The sequence below is a fragment of the Rhamphochromis sp. 'chilingali' genome (assembly GCF_963969265.1).
Source record: "Rhamphochromis sp. 'chilingali' genome assembly, chromosome: 3".
In the NCBI taxonomy this organism is placed as follows: domain Eukaryota; kingdom Metazoa; phylum Chordata; class Actinopteri; order Cichliformes; family Cichlidae; genus Rhamphochromis; species Rhamphochromis sp. 'chilingali'.
In genome coordinates this window covers 37,224,762-37,247,638 of record NC_137931.1, presented here as the reverse complement: position 1 = coordinate 37,247,638, position 22,877 = coordinate 37,224,762, and the positions used below count along the sequence as shown (strand labels likewise).

Here is a 22,877-nt window from a genome sequence, read left to right as displayed (position 1 = left end):
TATTTTAAATTTAGACATGGGTAAGTGTCAGGCTTTCAAATGAATTAAAATTCTGTCTGGGTCTTTGGTGGATCAATAAGCTGGAGGAAAAGATTGCAGCCTGCCACACCCTCTCATCGTCCTGTGTTAAGAGGATTCTGACAGTTAACTCAGGGGTGTTGATTTATTTAAACTATTATAATCATCCTACTGTAACCAGGTTTCTGTAATCAATCAGTGTCTTGATCAATTATTAATTCAAGTAGTAACAAGGATAGAGAATATAGAGACCTAATGTTGGTTCACTGACTGATTGAAACTGAAATTCACTGTGCAAAGGGTTTGAGTCCAGAAAAGTGAACCGGCCAGCCACTGTAACTGTCTGTAAAGGCATGTTAGGTTCAGATGTGGTTCCTTTTCTTTACAGATAACCACAACACCAAAGAAAAGATAAAACGGATTCAATGAAAGCGCAATAAAATAAAATCATCATGGTTTTATCAGTCTAGAAACGAGAACGCTTGTTGAGATATTTAATTTGTGTACTCAAGTTGTGAAATGTGTTGGACTGCATTCGTGTTATTGTTTGACTGAGACGCAGTATTTTAGTTGTCACCACAAGGGGGCACAGTTTATCCGTGAAGGCACGTATGCTGCCTCATCACGCCCCTGAGGCGGCAAACGTGTTGTCACGTATGCTGCCAAATGAGCGGGTGGAACTCAGGAATGTTCGCTTTGAAAGACAGGATGTAATGTGTGTCAGTGTATAAATAAAGTTTCCAAAGAGCTTAAGGATATTCTTTTGAGATTTGAACTCGTCCAAGATTTTTGTAGCGACACCTGCGGTGTCGAATTAAAACTCCAACATGCTCTTGAGTTATCGCATTCACAAACCTCGGTGTCCACGCTGGCCTCCCAGCAGGGGGATGGTCGTACCCCATCAGCCTTTTATGGTTGAGGGGTAAAAATGTGCGGTTCTTAAAATGGAAGTTTAATTATGCAAAATATTCATATTTGCTTTCAGGTGAGTAAAAACCTGAATTATTTATCATTTGTTTAGAATGTTTGTATAAATAACGCCTCCCGTGCTCTAAGTTTTATTTTTACTTGTGTTAAATATTTTTGGAGAAAAACAGGTGTTTCTAAATAGAGCCTGTCCCTACATCTCCCACAGTGCACCGCGCCCGGACGTGACGTATCGGTCTCGGACGTGACGTAGAGTGTACGGCGGTGGCCGGTGTGTGTGTGGATGATGGCGGCTCCTCTGGAGGTCCTGCTGAGCAGCGATTCGGGGTCCCAGCTGTGGAACTGCACCGTGTTCGACCCGCACAGCGGCTCCAGTCTGCTCTCGTACCGCGGCGGGAACAGCGGCGCGCGCAGCCTCACGGTGCTCGGCGGGGAGTACCTGCTGTCCGCGCAGCTCGGCAAGAACTTCATCAACGTGTGGGAGCTGCAGAGAAAGGTAGGACAGCACCTGGCCCAGCTGAGCCCACCTCGCTCACTAGGCGAGAGTCACGAAAGTAACGCTCCGCCGCTCAGCGCGGACAGGGGCTCAGAAACCCGCAGTCCCTCTAAAGGTGTAAACAAAGCGTTTAGAAAGCTGACACTTTAATTCTGTGAAAAAGAAAAAGTAGAGCCGTTGTCAGAACCACTCGAACCCCCTACCGAATCCCGTTTATCTGTCCTCACACCTTACCTGTGTGATGGCTGCAGCTCAGCGTTAAAGAAGCTGATTCGTGAGTCCACGTGTTTTCGCACAGACTGCTGTGTTAGTACACACAGATCTTGTTGAGACATCCTACAGATGTGCAGTTTCTCTGTGAAGCATTCTACCTTGAAAGCCTGCTGCTCAAATGTAACATGGACACACCTGGTGGTACAGCAGGTACGCAGAGCCGTTTTCAGAGTGTTGAGGGTGTGCTGCAGGTCACTGTGGTGATGGTCGCTGATCACCTGTTGTTTGAACCTTGCTGACCTGTGTCTGACTTTCCCTTGAAGGTTCCATCACCTCAGTTTGATATCTGAATTTGGAAGCAGAAAATTAGAGGTCATCCAGGTCTTTATCTTTAAGACAGTCCTGCAGTTTAACTACTTGGTGTGTGTTATCAGGCTTCATGGATTGGATAGTATCGAACACTGCACTGAGGTATAGCAGGACAAGCAGAAAGATGAGTCCACTGTCAGAGGCCATAAGACGATCATTTGTAACCTTCACTAAAGCTGTTTTTGTGCTGTGATGAGCTCTGAAACCTGATTGAAACTTCAAATAAGCCATTTCTCTGCAGATGATCAGAGATGTTTGACAACTACTTTTTTTTAAGTGTTTTTGATATGAAAGGAAGGTTGGAGATTGGCCTATAGTTAGCTAAGACCACTGGGTCATGTTCCACAAAATGCATCAACTAAGCCCCATGTCCTCCTATCAGAGGAGCAGCTGTGCTGGTGCTTGGAGGGGCGTTAAAGAAGTAGGACAATAGTCTCCAGATGTGGCGCTCTCCAGGACCCGCTCAGGGACCTCGGGTAATCTGAATTGCTCAGCGCATAATGGAGATCATCAAATATTGTTTTCAGTTCTTGCTTTATTGTATTTGATCTAGTTTTATTTTGATAGCAAAAATGTTATTCACACTGCGTTTCCTCTTTTAATTTCCTGTAGCAACTCTGATAGACGTCTTTAAAGAAAATAAAAAGAAATGCTGCTGGAAATGCCCAATCATCAGAAGCACACAAAGCGTCACAATAAAAATGTTTGCTGGGGTTTATGTTTGTTTCTAATGTGACACATCAGAGCTCTGAACTATATACAGCTCCATGAAGTGTGGTACCTGGATGGCATTACCTTAGGGCAACTGTTGCTGTGATTTGGTGATGTATATAAATAAAATGGTATTGAAGTGAAAATTGAATGTCTGATCATGCTCAGAGCCTAAAGCAGAAAAGAAGATGGGGGGTTAAACACCAAGCTGATGCCCATGTTCTGATATTCATGGTCTCTGATAATCTCTGACTGGGCTTTTTAAATTTTGTTAAGCCAGCGAACAGAGTAAGCCTGGATATGTTGATCTTCCCTCGTAGACACACCCACTTGTTCTTTTGTTGTTCAGGATCAGCTGCAGCAGAAGATCGTGTGTCCCGGTGTGGTCACTTGTCTTTCTGCTTCACCTAATGGACTCTTTCTTGCTGCTGGAGTCGCTGAGGCCATTTACCTGTGGGAGGTGAGTCTATTCAAGCTCCGATTGGCTGAATGTAATTTATTAATTTTTAAGATCCTGTTTAGCCTGTGCTGTACGACTCAATAGGCAGACAGCATGATGCAAATCACAAGTTCTTTCAGTAACTCTACTGATGTGAAGTTACTGTTCAGCAGCATTCATTCATCCTGGTCACTCATCAATCAAGCGGTCAGTAAGCAATCTGCCCTTTGATGAATGGGATTTCACCAGTCTGTGACCAAGCTGGTGACCAGTGTGATGAGGAAGTGCCAGGCTGTTGTGGCTCTGTGTGGTTTGTACAGATGCTCGTGAGGCCCCTGATTGTTCAGTTCAGTAAATAAACTGTTAAACATGTCTTGTTTCTTCAGACTTCAATCATCCGATCCAATATATGTTACACAAAAGAGAGTCAATAGCAGCTGTTTAGCATTGGCAGAGAAGATTTGGTTTGTCATGGGTACAGCCCACATAACTGAACTCTGTTGCTCAACCCACGAATACCTTTTCTCTACAAATGTGGCACCATTTAAAAAACAAAACACAGACTTTCCAATATTACAGGAACAGTTGTTACCAAAAAGAAAATATTGACCAAACAAAGTTTAGAATACATCCATCCATCTGTTTCACTCTTATTTAATTTAGTCTTGCTGGGGGAGGAGATTATCTGAGCTATAGGTGACACCAGGTACACATTGACAGGTCTCCAGTTTATCACAGGGTTAACATAGAGACGGATCAGCACTCAGGCTCAGTCAGGACTTGGACTGGGGAAGGAACTCTGAGAACCAGGAGAGAACCCACACAAGAATAAGAAGCACAACTACCCACATTCGTGTGGAGAACAGATTCTCATATTCTTGTGTTCTCTGAAGAACTAACAGATAAAGTTAATCTGAACAAAAAACACGTCTTTAAGCATCTCCAGGTGTTTAACATAAAAGCTCATTATTGACTTACTGACACCACAAAAAGCTGCTTAGATGATGCTGACAGAGGAGTTTAAGAAAGAGCATCACCATCTCAGAGCTCCTCAGCTGTTTCCATCCTGTTCATCAGAGAGGAAACAGTAGAAGCTGAATGCATGGAGGAGGGTTTGGAAAGTGAAATGTGAACACAGGATTGGAGATCAGCTCGTGCTGTGCTAAGACTAACTCACTAAAACTGGTTCATGAGAACATCTGGACCTCCTGCAGGTTCAATGTTAGAATAAAGCTCCAGCAGACATATGGAGGTGATCAGAGGCTGAAGGAGCTGATTGGAATGAGGATTCAAACATTTCAGGAAGAGCTTAGAGAGACAGTTCTTCCTTTTATGTTTTTGTCGTTTTTGGGGGGGGGGGGGTTTGTCTCTTTGTTCAGGTTTGTTTACTTTGTTTTCTCACTGATCAGGTGTGCACAGGTAAACTGCTGTCTGTCCTCAGTCGTCACTATCAGGACGTCACCTGTCTGAAGTTCACTGATGACAGCAGCCATTTTGTTTCTGGTGGAAAAGACAACCTGGCTCTGGTGTGGAGTCTGTCAAGGTGAGACATACCTGAAAACACATCTGGAGCGTTCTGTAGCTTTTAATCAGGAGTAAGGTATTTCATGACAAGAAGACTAATGTGAAGTCAGCCAGGAGAGAGGCGCAGTGTCCAGCAGGTGCAGCTTTAGCTGTGTGTGTGTTTTATAAAATTCAGACTTGCCTGGTAAGGTCGGCGCGTCACCTGTGACTCTGAGATGTGCCAGACGGATCTCTGACTCACTTACTCTGTTCACTGTGTTTCAGTGTTGTCCAACTGGATGTAAGCCACGCCCCTGAGCCTCGCCACATCATGTCTCGTCACTCTCTGCCAATCACAGACCTGCACTGCGGCCTGATGGGAGCTCAGGCTCGAGTCGCCACCGCCTCCTTAGACCAGACAGTGAAGGTGAGTTTGTGCACCTCTGCTCATGTCACTCAGCGATCCAGACAGCTGTGACCCAGGTAAAGCGGGCAGCTGATGATCTTCATCTCACCATAATCAAGAACAGGAGTTAGCGTGGTATTGAGGAGGAAGCTTACTTCGTTTAGTTTCTCTAAACAAGTTGGTGTCTTGAAACTGTCTGTGTCTGCAGTTCATGTAGTAATGGGTTAAATCATACCAATCAGAGCTCAGCACAGTAAAATATCAGTCATCACAGTCTTAGGGTTTGTTTCTGCTAATTGTCTAGGTATGGGAGCTGTCCTCAGGCGAGCTACTCCTCTCGATCCTCTTTGATGTGGAGATCATGTCTGTGACCTTTGACCCTGCTGAGTACTTCGTGTTCTGTGGAGGAAGTGATGGAAATATTTTCCAAGTGTCTCTGTGCAGCCAGGTGAGTCTGTCTCATTTTCTCACCCAATCATGTTTTGACTCCTCCCAGCTTTAAGGGGAGACGATAAAGTTTACCTGTTTGAACTGTTTGCAGAGTCTCGGTCGGGAAAAGTCGTTCCAGTCGGATGGCGAGGGGAATCAGGTGTTTAAAGGTCACAGGTGAGACAGCCGCTGGCGTTTGTTTGCAGGAATATGGTCGTGTGTGTGCACGAAAACCAGCTTTCTTTTTTCTTCTTTTCAAAATAAAGTCTCACGCTAGAAGCTTTGATGAACCGTTTTTACCTTTTTGTTTAATAGTGAGAAAAAAACTGTGTGGACATTAAAGCTGGTGGGCCTAAATGTCACGCCACAAGTTCTTAGAATACGAGGGGGAACACGTGTATCAGAAACCCAGGGAGGAGAGACTGAGCGGGTCTTAATCACACGCAGTTTAGTCCCCGAGGAGGAGACCAGGAATAAATAAACACAATTCTTTTGAACAACTTTTGCAATAAGATGTTCTTTGTACATTAAATCCCGCCCAGTGCCGCGATAAAATTGTCCTACAACCTAAGACAAATGTTCCTTATATGTACAAAGAGAGAGGAATTCCTCTTCTGATTTTTGGATCACGCCAGCCTAGTTTCAGGAGGACGAGGAGAAACTCCCATCTCCGTCCTGTCTCTCTATCAGGCTCGTCACATCACAACCCAGCTGCGCTCCGCACTTGAGTCTCTTGCTAGCTGCTACTTCCCTCGTGGCACCGCCCTGTAAACAGACAGACACTGGACAGAAACGTCATCCGTGAAGCTGGCCTGGCTAATAGCCACGGTGACCCTCCCCCAACACGGCTGCACCCGGCAAACAACATTGGAAGCCGTTTCACGTGGCGATCCGGTAGCATGTCCTTCTCTCCCACGCCTGGTCTGTAAAGATTTATATCAGTGGATAGCCCTGGGTCATTTCCTGTTCCTTTTGCAGCAAAAGTCTTGTTCACTGAAAGCAGAGGGTGAAAATCTGTAGAAAGGACGGGATTGTTTCAATGAGTTTAATCTGACACCAACCATTTCTCTGTGGCGGTGACAGGAAGTGCGAGTATTTTCATGTGTGTGGAACAAATTGTGTTTCCGGTACGGTGCGAGGAGCGGCGCTGGTGATCACGTCGAGCGTTTGGAGGTCAGCGAGTCCACCGACAATTAACCTTCATCGTCTGTAACAGTCACGACGTTTAAGCACAAAGTTAGAACAAGTGGGGCGGGGCTTCAGACGGAGTGTGGCTGGGGCCTAATATGAGTAGCAGAAAATTAAGAAACTTCATGTGTTGTACAAACAGTTTTATCTCCATGTTTGAAAATAAATGAATAACGTGTAGACCGTCAACAGGATATGACCATGCCAGGCGACCAGTTCTTTATCACAGCAGAGTATTGTCCACGTTTTCACGGTGCTTCTCGTCAGACTTGTGGGAGTCTGCTTGGGCTGAGGTGTGACATCACGGCGATAAATGGTGGTGGGCTGTCTCTTCATTAATTCCAAGCTCGCCAAGCAGTGGGTGTGGTAGGAAATATGAACGACCATAAACTGAAAACAGGTGTGGGGAAAACGACACGTGTGATGAAGAGCTCTTGTCTCCATCGGTGAAGTAATCCAGATGGTAGTGAATAACACACGTCAGAGGAAGCCCTTCTAACAGGTGTTTACTGTGGATTAACTTCAATGATCAAGGTTCAGGATGATTGTTGATTAGGGTTTATTAACTGTATTGATCGTGGTTGTGTGTTCTCCTCAGGAACATGGTGACGTGTCTCTCAGTGTCGATGGACGGGACTCTGCTGCTGTCAGGGTCACACGATGAAACGGTTAGACTGTGGGACATTCAGAGCAAACAGAGCATCCGCTGCCTCACACACAAAGGTAAGTCCCGCACCGTGTGACATCATCAGGGTTGAGAGTTTTTCTATCTGTGCTGCCTTGCTCAAAAGAAATCTCAGCTTGAGATCTACTTCTGGTTACATGTGGGTCAATGGAAGCTGCACTTTTAAGCTATCACCTCAGGGAGGTGCTGTTTAATTGCCTCCTCCTCAGCTGCTGCTGGGTTATTAATGAGTGGTGACGCTGGCGGCGCTGTCTCTTCCTCTGGTGTCTGCTTGATGATGAGCGGCGGTGTGGTTCTGACAGGAACACGAGAAGGGACCTCCCCGCTGTGATCGTGACTGACATTTTGTAATTAACCAAATCCTCCGCGCCAAATTCGTCTCACTTCAAACGGCCGTCAGCGACCGTAATCCCTGCTTTGGCCGGATGCGCGGCTCACCCTCCCCCCCTCCCGGTCACGTTTCTGCTCACAAAGAGCCAGAGTGAATTTAAAGAGAAAGCTTCATCCTCCATGACGACAACGCCTCAAAAGGATTCATCTCAGCAGAGCAGATTCAGCTCCTCACAAAAAGGCGAGAGGAGGTGCTCGCTCTCAGCCCGTCTGATGGTTTTACCTGACGTGTGCAGAGTCGGACTCATCAGCGTGATGAAACGCCATAGAACATAATTCCTGCCATCTCAAACCTCACCTGCTGCTGAAGAATTTTTAACCTGGCTTCACTAAACATGACCAATGTGCTCCCCTCAGCACTGGTCTATGAGGAAACCAGTGTCAGACAGGTAGCGCTGCAGGTATGTCACAGGTGGAGCAAACCTGAAATAATCTCAGGATTTTGAGTTGAATCCAGGCTGAAGCTGAGCCTTTTTAACTGAGTGAAGTGAAGAACGATCAGTGTGACATCATAGTGATGTCACTGATTACCATGCAGATGTTTGTCTGTAGGCATCATGCTGACGACCTTCACAGAAACCATCGCCCTCTGTTGGGCACAGTCAACGGGCGAGAGGTGGGATGCACCTGGATAGGTTGCTGTCTATCACTTTGTTAAAAATGTAAACTCACATGGCTCCAGGACCCTGGAGCACCCAGGAAGACCACAGGAACAGAAGGCGGTCCTCAGACATTTCCTCGCCATTTTTAATCAGTTATTTTGTTTCATTTGATTATGGTGAGAACAATGATGCGTCACAGGAAGTAGATCATTTGATGGTTGGGTTTGACTGAGGCAAGTCGGTGCAGAAGTCTCGGATCTGAGATGCTGTGATTGGCTCAGCATCACGTGATCCTCAGAGACGTCATTTGAGATCCATCTACAGGTGCTAAGCTCAGAGGAGACGCTGCATCCCATCACTGTTATCGAACACATTGTGTGTGTGCGCGCGATTGATTATCTGAGCTGCTGTGAAATAAACCAAATAAAGTGAGAGGTTCATGAAGAGTTCATGAGAAGCGAGGAGGGGGAGGTGTGCATCAGTCCGAGTTCTCCTGCCTCCTCCGCCGTTTCTCAGCGTGTCAGATCTGCGACTGTTATAAAGAAACATCCATCTGACAGCAGAGCACCGCTCCTGCAGGCGACGAGGCGAGACCACCTCTCTCTGCTGCCGCCACCTCATCTCAGGACTCATTACCCCGAGAGGCTGCGGGGAAACACTGACAGCTCTGAGGGCCCCTGAACACATCGTACTAGAATAAAAAACACAGTGACACTTGAACACACCATGCTGCATTGAACCGTACACCTGAGCGTGACAGCATTTTCTGACAAACATCAGTGGCTCAGTTGAGTTGTCTTCTGCTCGGACTTTTCAGTACAAAGTTTCACTCCTCGGGGATTTTATTTATGATGTAAGAGCAAGGACACCCTTCCGAGAGAAACCCTTAAACGATGTGTTAAAACGGAGCCTGCGGGTCCCCTAGAGATTTACAGTTTTTAATTAAATAACTGACCATCAGCACCAGTTATTATTATCATTCCACCTAAATTTTGATGGCTCAGTTGAGTTGTCTTTGTGGCGTTCCTGCAAACTGCAGGTTTTCTTTAAATTTTTTCAACTATTAAACATGAAGCTGCCAACTCCATGGCGTGGCAAGCTGTCCATTCATGTGGCTGTAGGTTACTGTTGTAGTCGCCAGGTATTTCCTAATGTCATAGATCAGCTGTTTGGACGGTGTCCTTGGTGTGACGCGTCAGAGTCGCTTCCTGATGTGTTCTCTAATTGAACAACAAAAATCCAGCAGCTCAACTAAAAAGGAACTTTTGGGAAGAGCTGGTGGGCGGGATTAGTGTGATGGCCATACAGGAAGGCTATTGCGAGGCAGCCCATCTGCAGTGCTGACATTTAACTGCTGCTTTTACCTCCCAGAGATTCATCTTCACTACAATCCTGAGACTTTTTGCTGAGACAAATCATCAGCAGCTGAATTATGATCAGAGTCTGTAAGAGAACCACAGACAGGAAGCTGACTCGCAGAAGAAAGGAATTATCACAATAGAGATAAGATAAATGATTTCTGTGACATCGCAAAACATGGAAACTTTCATTTCAGCAGCCCACATTTGCCTGACAGTTTCAATGATTCTCTTTTATGTTTGATAGTATTAAATTAAATGCAATGATCTCAGGAGTATCTCAGTAAACAAACGGCATTCAATGAAAACTTGATGAAGACTCACCACCTGCAGTTATCAGTGCTACTGATGGGGGGGCGCTGTGCTCAGATGAAAGAAGTTTTTAAGATGAGCTAAATTATGTTAGCAACTAATCTGCATACTTGCGTTACATTAACATCCACACTCAGTAAAATTAGGCTTTGGTAAAGCTTTGACAGGTGGCTAGCTGTCTGCAATCAAAGAGGCCATGCCCCCAATAATGCAAACAGTTGTTTTCTAAAAACATTCTTCACCTGTACAGTTGTTGTGAAAAGAGAAATTATCTTTAGAGGCTAAACCAGTTTTTCTATCTGGTTGTAAACTTGTTAATTTTAACATAGAGATAGATTCACTGCTGCCTCTGCTGGACGGTAGATGAACTGCAGATTTATGGTATAAAAAACCCCCAAAAAACTTTCCTTCAGCTCATGAAGCAGTTGATGTGATAAGTGTCTTTCATAGGTTTGTTTAGTGCAGGGGTCTCAAAGTGGCGGCCCGGGGGCTGCCACTTTGTATTGTTGAATACAAACAAAATGATAGCAGAAGTGCTGCCATGTGTGTGGCCAGAAAGAGAGGACCAATGTGTTTATTTGGTAGTTAAATGAAAGGCTTCAGTTAGTTAAGAGGGAGTAAAAAAATTGTGTTGTTATACAGTATTTGAAATAAAAAACAAACAAAACATTTTCTGAAATATTTGTGGATTTGTTTCTTGTTTGGTTTTTTGTACTACTTGAACACTAAAGTGGCCCTCCAATGAGATGACAGTGCCAGGATTGGCCCATGGCTCATTTAAGTTTGAGACCCCTGGTTTAGTGGAATATCGATAAAACATCCAGGTGAGAGGCTCCGAACCAGCTGAGGGTGTTTCCTCAGAGTGTCTGCAGTGTGTTGGCAGCCCTTCAGCCTCTAACACACTCAGCCTGATTTATCTGTCGTTCTGGACCACATTTGGACCATTAGTGTAATTCCAGCAGCCGGAGCCAAGCAGACGATCAATATGTGTAATTGAGTGGGGGATAATTAGCCCGTTTCTATTAGCACAACAAGCAGGAATTCTGCTCGGACTTTTCAGTATAAACCTCCTGAGTTTCACTGCTCGGGGATTTTATTTATGATGTAAGAGTGAGGACATCCTTCTGAGAGAAACCCTTAAACTATGTGTTAAAACAGAGCCTGCGGGTCCCCTAGAGATTTACAGTTTTTAATGAAATAACTGAGCATCAGCACCAGTTATTCTTATTATCATTCCACCTACATTTTGATGTTTAACTTTCCCTCAGCTTTGAACCCCCCTTTGCCTTTATTTTACTGGGAGGACATCTCAGATAAAAACCCTTTCTTTATCATAGACACGTCATTCAAAGTTTAAATGACTAACAGGTGTTACAGGAAGTGTGCTAGACTTTTTAAAACTCATCAGGGACTGTAAGTGATGCCAGTTTTTATGGCTTTTTAAAATAAAATCTCATAAATATCAGAATGACCCTTCAGTAAATGGCAGCAGTCATGCAGAGACTCAGTGGTAGACACACACATTTACTTTGTTTCACCTTGAATCATTGTATCATTGACTTTCATATAAAAGCTCAAAAATATTTAAGCTGCTTTTTAAGGTTTATAAACACTTTCATTTTGAAATCTATGTCTGAGCTTCTTTCAGCTCACCTGCAAGGTGACCTGGCGGTCATTATGTTTTGCTGGTGGAGTTTCTCACCCTGAGCATAGTCTCTCAGGGATTGGTTTTATTGAGGAGCGGCAGCTTAGTTGAAATCAGATGAGCTATCAGCTGCATCTGACCGAGGCACTGACATGCCTGGGGACTGACCCCCAGGTCAGACTGCAGGTATAAACCTGGTTCAGCAACTGCTTTTATACTTATTGATCTGGTGTTGGAATCGCCTGCTCTGGCTGATCGATGAGCCAGAGCAGTGTTTGAAAGTATTTTGATCACAAACTTTAGAGTATTAAACATTTAGCGTCATGCTAACCTAGGAGCCAATCAAACAGCTTATTCCATATTTTAAATTGGCACATTATGTGTCTGGTGCTCTAGGTCAAAGATGAAGCTGCTGGCTCTCAGGAGTGGAGCTGTAATGTGTGAGGCTGTAGAAGTTTAACCTGCAGGCAAAAGCGTCTTGAACTTTATTTTTGAACATCTGAAGCTGGGGCAGCATGCTGCATGCATCAGAGTTTAAGGAGGTGGACAATGGAAAAGTTGATAGATGGCGGGATGGATGGGTGGGTAGATTTCAGAATTGCTAAGCATAAGATTTGCTCTGGTGGGGAGGGGGCGTGGTGGGCGTGGCTCAACTCCTCATGGGAAACCTTCAGGTGAACAGACTCTGAGTCGTGGTCACACGGCCGTGGTCTTCAGTCTGCTGTAAACTGTTTTCTGAGCAGATAAAACATCTTCAGCAGCTGCTGCAGTCGGACCAGTTTCACATTAACCTTTGAAAGACGCTGCCGCCAGCTGGTCTCACAGCGAGGAGCACGGTGAAGCGGCTGCTAGAGGTGAAGCTGCTACCTGAGTACAGGTAATAAAAAAAGCTGTTTAGAGTGAACAGGTGAGGTCAGCTCGCTTGTTTCGTTCTGTGTGTAAATGAGCCACTTCCTGTTTCGGGGCTCAGGCGTGTCAGTCAGCTCAGATGCTTTGTCGTCTCCCGAGCGATTTGTCATCCTTCAGACTCTTAAACAGATCCTCGAGCTAATCTCAGGGAAATTAATTTTAAAAGTCCCCAGACAGGAAGTTAGAGTGACAGTGAGCTGAGGCGCTGAAGGCGGAGTGAATACAGAGCGGTGAGGTGGAGGTGCAGACGGCTGTTATGGAGGGCTGAAGGTGGAGGCAGATGCAGTAAATCCGCTCCCACGCGCTGCGGTTTGGAGCTTCTGTTGGCGTGAAATGAGTCTGGCAGCGTGTCAGCGTGGCGGCAGATTTACTGATGGAGCACGCCTCGCTCAGAGCCGCTCCTTTTGATTGGCTGCAAGTGAAGGAAGCAGAGGAGATTAAAGGTGCCATTCCAATTCCTGTGTTTGTCCTGACCTGATTGGCTGTTGCAGCTGATGGACAAGCGTTGATGACAGGTTGATGAGTTGCAGTGGGACAGTTTCTCAGAGGACCTGTGGTCACCGTGGTTACAGATGGCACTTTAAACTTGTTCTCTCACTCTCTCTCACGCACACACACAGTGTCCTTGTCTCAATCAGCAGCCAGAGGAATCTTCAATAGGTGGAGGAGAGCCACCATGGACCTTGTTATTTAACCTTTGACCGCTGAATGTTTTGACCTCAGTTATTTTTGCCAGTGATGATGATTGGATTATTTAACTGCTTCACGGCGGGCCCTGACTGGACATTGGTCTGGAATATTCCATGATTTTCATTCATCTGCGCCACATTTCAGAGACATTTACGACTGACAGAACGCGCTCGGGTTAATCACACGCAGATCCTCCTGTTTCCATTCTTCCCACAAAAACACCTGAACGTGTTTGTGCAGACCGCAGCTGTCTGAGGGACTGACACAGCGATCGCGGCAAAATTAGCCGAGGTCTGAAAACTTGAGGTCAGACATGCCTGACAGAGAACCTGTCACAGGTAGCGTTCATCAGGACCAAACACATCAGTGGTGTGATTTACCTGGTGCTAATCCGAATCGTGATGAATTTCGGGATCTTAATAATCCCGTCTGCTTCATGAGTCTCATTGATAAATGATCATGTAGGTCATGTGGCCTGGCAGCTTTTAGGAACAAAGTGAGCTTGCCCCTGCTGCAGAGCGCAGAAGCAGTCATGTGTTATTGAGGTGATCGCCATCTGTTGATGTCCATCAGCTCCTCCTAATGTGACTTGAGTGCAGCAGCTTGAATATTTTACTGATGAACCAGAAGAACTTTAATATTTCACACGAGTTTCTCTGAATGTCCTTCACAAACTCAGACACTTTGCTCTATTTTCAGTTTTTAATACTCTTCATTTGTAGAACACCAAATCAAAGGCACCTGTGATGGAAACGTCAAGTGACAGTGGACAGCTTCTTCTCCTCCTCCTTTCTCATGCTCCCTTCAGGGAAGGATGGTCTGCCTCCATCTTCCTTCTCCAGCATCCTCTTCTGTCACACGGGCCAAGGCCTTTGTGACAGAAGAGGTTTGTTTGGGTGTGATCAAAAACTGATGGTCGTCAGTACGTATTGGTTATGGGTCAACACATGTTGATATTGTGTTAGTCCCAGAGGAGCTGACATACAGTATGCAATCAGGTGGTGGAGGTGAAGTCCTGGTCTGTCAATGAGGCTGTGTGTAAAAGTTTAAGCTAACTTCAGGCAGGCACATCTGATGAGGTTGATGTAATGAATGTTTGATGGTCAGATGGTCAGGTCAGGCCCACTTGTCTCTTCTTGTTCTGTTCTGGTGCTCGAGAGAGGTTCTGTCAGTGTGCCGAATGAGGAAACACTGCAGGACAATTAAGGTTTTATCAGCCGAAGGAGCTGCTGAGGGCAGACCAACGAACATCAGTAGATAAGAACTGAGCACGTGCAGGAAACCAACAGTGCGTTTTTGTTTATGTTGAAGCACAGTACGTATTACTCCGCGAGGCTCCTGCCTACGATAGCCGTAATGCTCCGACAATCCATCAAGCAGTGCGACTTCGTAGCTTAGCAAAGTCGTACTAAAACATTTGACAGATTTTTGAGTGCCGTGTACCACAGAAAATCGTTTTGAGGTCAGTAAACACAACCAGAATTCATACGAGGGCACACGGGATTATAAGGGGCACTGGCGATTTTCAGAAAAATCAAAGGATTGATTTCAAGTGTGCCATATTTTCCAAAAAACATGGTAATAACGACGGCCTGCTTGCATGCTCTACCAAAAATAGTACTTTGTTGTTTATCTGACGGACAAAAGCTAAACCAGTGGTGTGGAACGTTCCACACCACTGAAGTTGCAGCATTTTTACAAACCAATTCTGTTTCATCTGTTTCATTCAACGATCCACTTTCGCCCTTCTCATTCTCTGTTGCCGGCACGCTTTTTTCGCCATGTGCGTATGAAAACAAAGGCACTGCGCATGGGCTTTTTACCCATATTCTATCGTGATATTTCATTTTCTTATCGTTGCCCGACATTTTACCGGTATTACCGTGAACAGTATGATATGGCCCAGCCCTTGTTGTTACCTTATGTCTGCCGCTAGGGGTCACCTTTTTTGTTTTATGGTATGGTGTGTTTATGTGAATGTATTTAAGGTAGATACACATAATTAGCTCCAGGTGTTGTTATTCGGAAGGAGCAAACAGATTGTGACGCTGTTATGATAAATGATGTTGGATAAAGAGAACTGTGGAACAACAAATACAACTGCTGGAAGTGGAATAACAGCGGCATCGCGTCACTCCCGCCAACGAAAACCTCAATGGCTTCAAGTGTAGGCTTGGCCTCTGCAGACGTGTAATACAACCAACGCACCAAAAAATGTTAAAGGTTACAAAACAAGTAAGCAAAAAACCCTAATTTTGTTTCACCTAAGTGGCTTTTTAATCTGCAGCCTGTCATCATTTGCATGTTTCAGGTCGGTACAGTTTCAGCCTGGTTACATGACATCACTGACTTGCTTCCTGTTTCATCTAAGAGACTGATATGTTCTTGAAAGCCAAGTTGACAGGAAGTGATGTAAACATGGGCTTCAATGTTATTCAAAAACAAACAGCTTTATTTAAACAACACCGTGGAGCTATCACGAAAGAAGAAGAAACAGTTTTGACCTTCAGGAGCTCCCTACATCATCTTTATCACCCCAGCGGGGCGGAGCCTATCCCAGCTGCCATGGGGCAAGAGGCGACATTCACCCTGGACATGTCGCCATTTACACCCGTGAATCACAGAGGAAACTCACGTGCACTCATCACCTTAGGGGTCATTGTCATTCAGCTAATGTCTCTGGTCAGTTGGCCCCTGATTGGCCGGTTCCTGTTCATACCTATGACCTAATGGTTAATGAGCTGATGATGTCATGAGCGATGTGGGGTTAGCAGAGGATCATGCGTGTCGTGGAATTTACACAGGAAGCAAAATTTCTTCTGTAGTGATTATGTCTCTCCATCCACAAACGACACTTCCTGAGCACCGCGACATCACTTCCTGTTTGTGTGTTTAGGGCCAGTGACAAACGCCATCATCACGCCAGCTCCCGCTAACATGTTCCTGCCTGACAGTCGGCCCACCGTCCCTCTGCCACGCTTCAGCCGACACCTGCATGCCTCCGAGAGCGACAGCGGTGAGCCGGGGGAGGTGTGTGTCCGCCTCAGGCTCCACACACAGGTGAGTGCTGCCTTTCTTCCTTGTGTCTTCCATAATTGAGCTTCCTGTTTACGGAAGTAAAAACCAAATGAATGTCTGAGCAGTTTATTTTCATAGATGGGAGCCACAACAACAAGAAATTCTGACAAGACAGGGTAGAAATGAAAACACACACACACACAGGTGAACGAAGGAGCTGTGCAGGTGAAGGCTGAACGTAAAGATGGAAAGATCAAACACAATTTGAGGAAACGTTTAAATAAAACATGAAGCTGCAGCTCAAACACATCGATCCCTCTGAAGGAGGAAGGTGACATAGACACGCACAAATGCATACACAATGAGAGGGAAACTTTCATAAGCAGCCTCAGAGCAGTTTATGCTAATGAGGCTGAGACACACACACACACACACTCTCTGCTGTAATGACGATGAGTTTGAAAAATGCGTGTTTGCTCAGTGGGTAAGCAATAATATCAATATTTACAGCTTTGATTGCCTGACAGGTCAGAGTGCTCTGTCACCAGCGTGCCTGCTAACATCGTCAGTCCTGTTTGGAGTGTTTAACATCGTTTAATTGATCAGCTCTCAAGACATAAAATTTTTAGATGTCTTCATCATTATCACCAGATTCACACAGCAGTGCTACATTTTATTGCTAAATTATTTTTGTAATTATGGTGGAAGATTTCAGTTTTATTTTGAAGTGACAATCTGCACATCTCACTTAAAGCTGATACATCGCAGGTTTTACTTTGAAGAGGTCTGCCCGTTTGTTTACAGGAGGAGGAGGAAACGTACCTGCAGAAAGCCGACACGCTGAACTCGCTGATGAACGCCGTGACTGACAAGGTGAGAGGGGGCGAGGTTTCGTCGAGTGTTGGTTTGCATCCTCTGACAATCCCACAGTTTAACTGGCCAAGGGTCAGAGACAAACTGACTGTGAGCCTGACATTCCTGTCAGTCTTATTGATTATTGATAGCAATGGTGGTCGGAGATGGTGTGAAGAAGGCAGCTCTATTGGTCAGCCCTGTGTGTGTCTGGAGCGTGGGGTCAAAGTTCAGACTCTGAGACTGCCTCAGTTCAATTGAGTTTTATTTATACAGCGCCAAATCACAACAACACTCACCTCAAGGTAGTGGTCGGCGATATGAGGAAAATCTTATTTGCACGATATATATCATGATATGTTTAAATAACCTACAAAAACAAATGTTCTTATCAACCATATAGTGCCTAACACTGCATCGGTACACTCATTCAAATCGACAATTCAGTGGTTTCATATTTTCATTCATATTTTTTGTATTAAAATGTTTTATTTAACTATGTTTTTTAACAATCCGTTATACACAGAGGTTTTTAACAGATGACAATCCTGTGACAGTTAAGTCTCTTTCGGTGGTCAACACTAGACCTTTTAACAAACAAACGCAAGATCACAGCAACAAAAACATCAAACAAGAATTCACGAGTAAAAATAAAACAAACTTCTGTGCTTATAACATTTAAAATTTGTAAAATAAAAAATATAATGATCAACAGAAACAAAAGTCTAGACAGTCAGTATAAAAACGACTGACCAAGAGCAATTACAGGTATCAAAGCTGGTTTTCTTTGTGTGTGCACAGTTTAAAACAGTCTTCATTTTGGACTACACTGGGTTTTGTAGTGTTTTTCATGCTGATTTCAAATCTGTGTTTAGGTTTTCCGTAGCACGTACAGTTTTTGTGATAATGCTAGTTATATATTGCATAATAGTTGGTATAATTAGCCTAAGCATGTAACCAGATTTAACGACAGTTCCCTGTGTTTTATGTTACATACGGCATTAATTGCAATTGATTTCAGTTGTTACCGTGCCTAGATTGTATTAATCATCCAGACAGTTGCTCTTAGGTGTGTGGTTCATTCAAGACAAAAGCATGTCTCCCGATTACTATAGACCTTAAGAAGATGTACAAATTGTACTTTGGCTGCCCTCTGGGTGACCAGGATAAATCTTGGGCTCAACATGTCATCTGCAACAGTTGTTCCAATGCACTGCAGCACTGGCTAAATCTGTGAAAATCAGCAATGCCATTTGCAATCCCGATGGTGTGGCAGGAACCACGAGATCATCTCAACAATTGCTATTTTTGCCACGTGAATACAACAGCATTCTCATTCAAAAATAAGCACAAAGTTGTCTACACCAGCCTGGATTCTGCAATAAGGCCTGTTCCTGTGCTGCCACATGATGGATTCGCTTCTGTAGAAGGTGACGAGGAAACGGTCAAGGTGCCTCTGGTTACAATCTAGAGCCATCAGATCTGTTCTGGCTGATGAAGATTCAGAACCAAACAAGCAGAGCTAAACTATCTCGTTCGTGATCTAAATCTATCGAAAGACAAAGCAGAACTTCTTGCTTCGAAGCTTAAGCAGAAGCATTTGTTTGCCAAGGGTGTTACTGTAACTCACTACAATCATAGTTGAAGTCATAACTTGACAGCGTTCTTCACAACTGACTGCTCAATGTGCCATTGTCATGACATCAACAGACTCTTCAGCATGTTCCAACTAAATGGTGTCTTTTCATTCTTTACAAAAATGCTCGAAGGCACTCCTACTCCATAACGGAAATGCCAAACCAAGTGTGCCGATTGCCCATTCTGTTCATCTAAGGGAGTCCTATGACAACATGAAGACACTGCTTGAATCATTTGGGTATAAAACTCATTAGTGGAACATCATCGGTGGTGATCTGAAGGTGATTGGTATGTTGACGGGAATGCGAGGAGGATTCACCAAATACTGCTGTTTCCTGTGCCTGTGGGACAGCCGATCTACTGCGGAACATTATGTCAAGGGTGACTGGCAGCCACGAGATGCCTATGAGCCAGGAAAAAGCAGTATCGAGTTTCTGCCTCTGGTTGAGCCGTGTAAAATATTTTTGCCGCTTCTCCATATCAAGCTAGGCTTGATGAAGAATCATGTTGAGGCCATAGGCAAAGGGAATTCATGCAGTTTTCAGTACCCCACTGAAAGGTTTCCAAACATAAGCGGTGTAAAAATGAATGAAGGTTTATTTATAGGTCCACAGATCAAGTTCATTTTGCAGAATGAAGGCTTCAAACAATCTCTCTCAACAGCCGAGTTCAAAGCTTGGGAGGAATTGAAGTGGCTCTGCAAAAGCTTTCTGGGCATCCACAAGTTTTCTGCATACATGGAAGGAGTTCAGCTTCTGCTTGATTCCTACCAGAAACTGGGCTGTCGCATGTCATTGAAAATAAATACACTTCCTGCACTCAGGCCTCGAGTTCTTTCCAGAAAATCTTGGCATGGTGAGTGATGAACAGGGAGAGCATTTTCATCAGGACATGCAGTTAATGGAACGTCGCTACTAAGGTTTCTGGAATGAGAGCATGATGGCTGACTACTGCTGGACGCTGTACCCTGACAATCCAGACACAGTGTGCACAAGAAAATCATATGCTAAGGATTTTTTGAAGAAACAGTGGTAGCTGACTGCCACTGATCATCATATCTATGCCACAGTGCGTGCCTGACTGAAAATATTGAAACAGTTGCTTGATTGGTGCCTGTTTAATAAAAACTGTGAAGGTCCATTGCAAACTAATATTACTCATAATTCAAAATTATCTGGCTGATGTAACTGAAAAAAATTTGAAAGCAGACCTGAAATCAGCATGAAAAAACAGTTTAGAAAAGTGTTTTGTGGTTTCTGATGATTGCAAAAAAAAAAAAAAGAAATAAAATTGTTGACCTGTGTAGTTTTACGGCATGTTTTTGCAAATTACTGCATTTTGTGCAGCATTGTCCTTGTGAAATCCAAATGACAGCGAGTCTGAAACTCCAGCTGTCGCTATATTTTTCCCTGTCTGGTAGTATATTAATGCGCATGCTCAGCCCAGTGTGGCAGGTAGAAAATTTTGGGGTGGGGCGGGGGTTAATGATGCATTGGCAGCGTGTGTGAGGAAAAAAATCTCAGTGAATTATATGCAGACAGCTTAATATTGCCGTGGCAATTTATACTCAATGGTTACAATAAAGCCGCTTTAACCGTTGTATGTGGAAAAAGTGATATATTGCACACCCCTACCTCATGGTGCTTTATATTGTAATGTAAAGACCCTACTATAATTTAAAGAAAACCGAATACCCCACCAATCATATTGACCCCCTATGAGCAAGTGCTTTGGTGACAGTGGGAAGGAAAAACTCTGTTTTAAAGAGAAGGAACCTCCAGCAGAACCAGGCTCAAGCTGGCGTGGACATCTGCTGCAACCAGTTGAGGTGAGGGGAGGAGACAGGACAAAGACACACTGTGGAAGAGAGCCAGAGATTAATTATAACTAATGGTTTGATGCAGAGAGGTGTATAAACACCTAATTCAGCCCTAACTATATGCTTTAGGAAAAAGAAAAGTTTGAAGCCTAATCCTATAAGTAGAGATAGTGTGTCTCTCCTGAATCCAAACTGGAAGCTGGTTCCATAGAAGAAGGGCTTGAAAACTAAAGGCTCTGCTTCCCAGTCTACTTTTAAATACTCTAGGAACAGCAAGTAATATGAAGATCAATTAGGGTCCAGCTCAACCCAGCCAATCAGATAACAGTATTTACTGTTTGCTGGGTAAATATTTTCCCACCTTAGTCCATCATAGGATGATCAGAAATCATGTTTCTTACCTGTTGGCTGGTGTCTGTGGCATCCCTGGAAGAAGTCGTGGTCATCTTTAACCAAAATGCTAATTTTTAGCTTGTAACCAACGTGACACAGCAGCTGTCAATCATTAGCACTTTGAAGCTTCGTTATGAGCGTGTCTGCTGCCAACGTCATCGTGTTTTCAACCCAAATGTGGTGATTAATGGGAGGTTCTGACTGTGACAGACTGGTTCACAACCTGTCAATTACAAGTCATCAGCCAACGAGTGTACAGCAAAAACCCTCCATTTTGAAAGAGTTACAAATTAAACTTGATTGAAACTTGATGTCAGGACTGAGTCTTTTTAGAACCACAACTTTCACCCCCTAGTGAGTGGCCGCTAGAAAGAAAGCATGTTGAAGTTACAGTTACTGTTGGTACTGTTGATGATCATAATAGGGGCAAACACCTAGCGGCAGGATCATCTGGTGCAGAACCAGTCATGTATTGTATTTAAAGGGACGGGAAAAAAGTGATTTTGGTGAGCTCGTTGAGCAGAGGACGATGTTTGGAGACAGATGACAGAGATTGTTTTGTTTTTTTTCTGTGATGTGTAATTGCTTGTTTTTGTTTGTGTTTTCAGTCGGTGTTTGGTGATTGCGAGAACACGAAGGTTAGAATCGCTGAGCTCGAAGAAGAAGTTCAGACTCTGAAAAAAATGAACAAAGATTTGTACGACTTCTCCAGCCAGCTGCTCACCAAACCAACATAAGTGCACTCACACACACAAACACACACTGTGATGGGTTTTTTGTTTATTTGTTTTTCTACAAAATAAAAGTTTTTGGAAAACTTCCTGTGTGTGAGCCTACTATTCCTTCTGGGTGATTTTGGGTCACGTGCCGAGACCGATTCAGGTGACTTCCAGACTTTGAACCTTTAAAATGTTGTTTAACAGTCATTGACATGGGTGGATCTGTCTGTGAACACGAAATGTAATCAGATTACCTTTAGATTACACTTGTTACTTTCAGCAGCTGCTTCGTTAAACTCGTCTGGTTTAGAAAGTCATTTCAGCTATCCATTTTTACTGAGATATTCACACGAAGATCCAACATTTGTCCATCATAGTGACCAATAATCATTCACTGATCAGCCTGATAAATGACTGATCACAGGGATGTAAATGGGGAATCTGCAGTAAATGTAATCAGATTACATTTCCAGGGCTCTCCGTTACAAAGATGGAGAGTCAGGCTTAAGAAACTCAGAGTTTTAGCTGATCCAGCTTCCTGGATCAGGGTCCAGGTCCTGAAAACCAGAGAAGAATTAAATTTCAGGTTCCACTTTGTCCACATCTGTACAAAGGTGTGCAGCAGCTTTTCCAGGTGAATTACTTTGTACACACATCAACACACAAAAACACAATCGTCCAGACAAGGAAACCCCAGAAAGTAAATGTTTTTGTGTTTTCAGTAGGAGACAGGCGTGTTTTCCTTCCTGTAATCAGGTGTTTGAAGATGTGACACAGTTTAACTTGTTTTATAATCTCATGTTTTTACTACTCTCTTTTTTAAAGTGAAGATTTGAATATCAACAAACTGTATTCAAACATTTCATTTGTGTTCATAGTTAAACTGGCACGCTGCATTTGAGCCTTTCAACCTTTATTTAAACCAGCAGTGACAGGTGTTCACATAAAAAGAGCCCAGATGTCAAACTATAAATATAAACTAACATGAGGGGAAAAAACACATTATAAAAATTGAAAACTGGATTAAAGTCGGAGATTAAAGGTCATGTGAAGGTGGAAGAAAACTGTCAGTTCAAACAGGAAAACCACAAAAACCTTTTTTTACATGTTGTCTTTGCTCAAACTACAATCCAGAGCCCGATAAGGGA

The 22,877-nt window shown here is 44.0% G+C and overlaps 1 protein-coding gene across 1 annotated transcript; it reads left to right on the top strand.

Annotated features, from left to right (window-relative positions):
- Positions 1–1,186: 1,186 nt before the first annotated feature.
- On the top strand, positions 1,187–21,830 carry wdr18 (WD repeat domain 18). Its single transcript, XM_080879016.1, has 10 exons — positions 1,187–1,441; positions 3,084–3,194; positions 4,583–4,716; positions 4,962–5,103; positions 5,387–5,530; positions 5,624–5,688; positions 7,298–7,422; positions 16,187–16,350; positions 17,113–17,181; positions 21,619–21,830. Exons 1-10 carry the CDS (start codon positions 1,229–1,231, stop codon positions 21,745–21,747), a joined length of 1,296 nt encoding a protein of 431 aa, XP_080735142.1. The 5' UTR covers positions 1,187–1,228; the 3' UTR covers positions 21,748–21,830.
- The last annotated feature ends 1,047 nt before the right edge of the window (positions 21,831–22,877 follow it).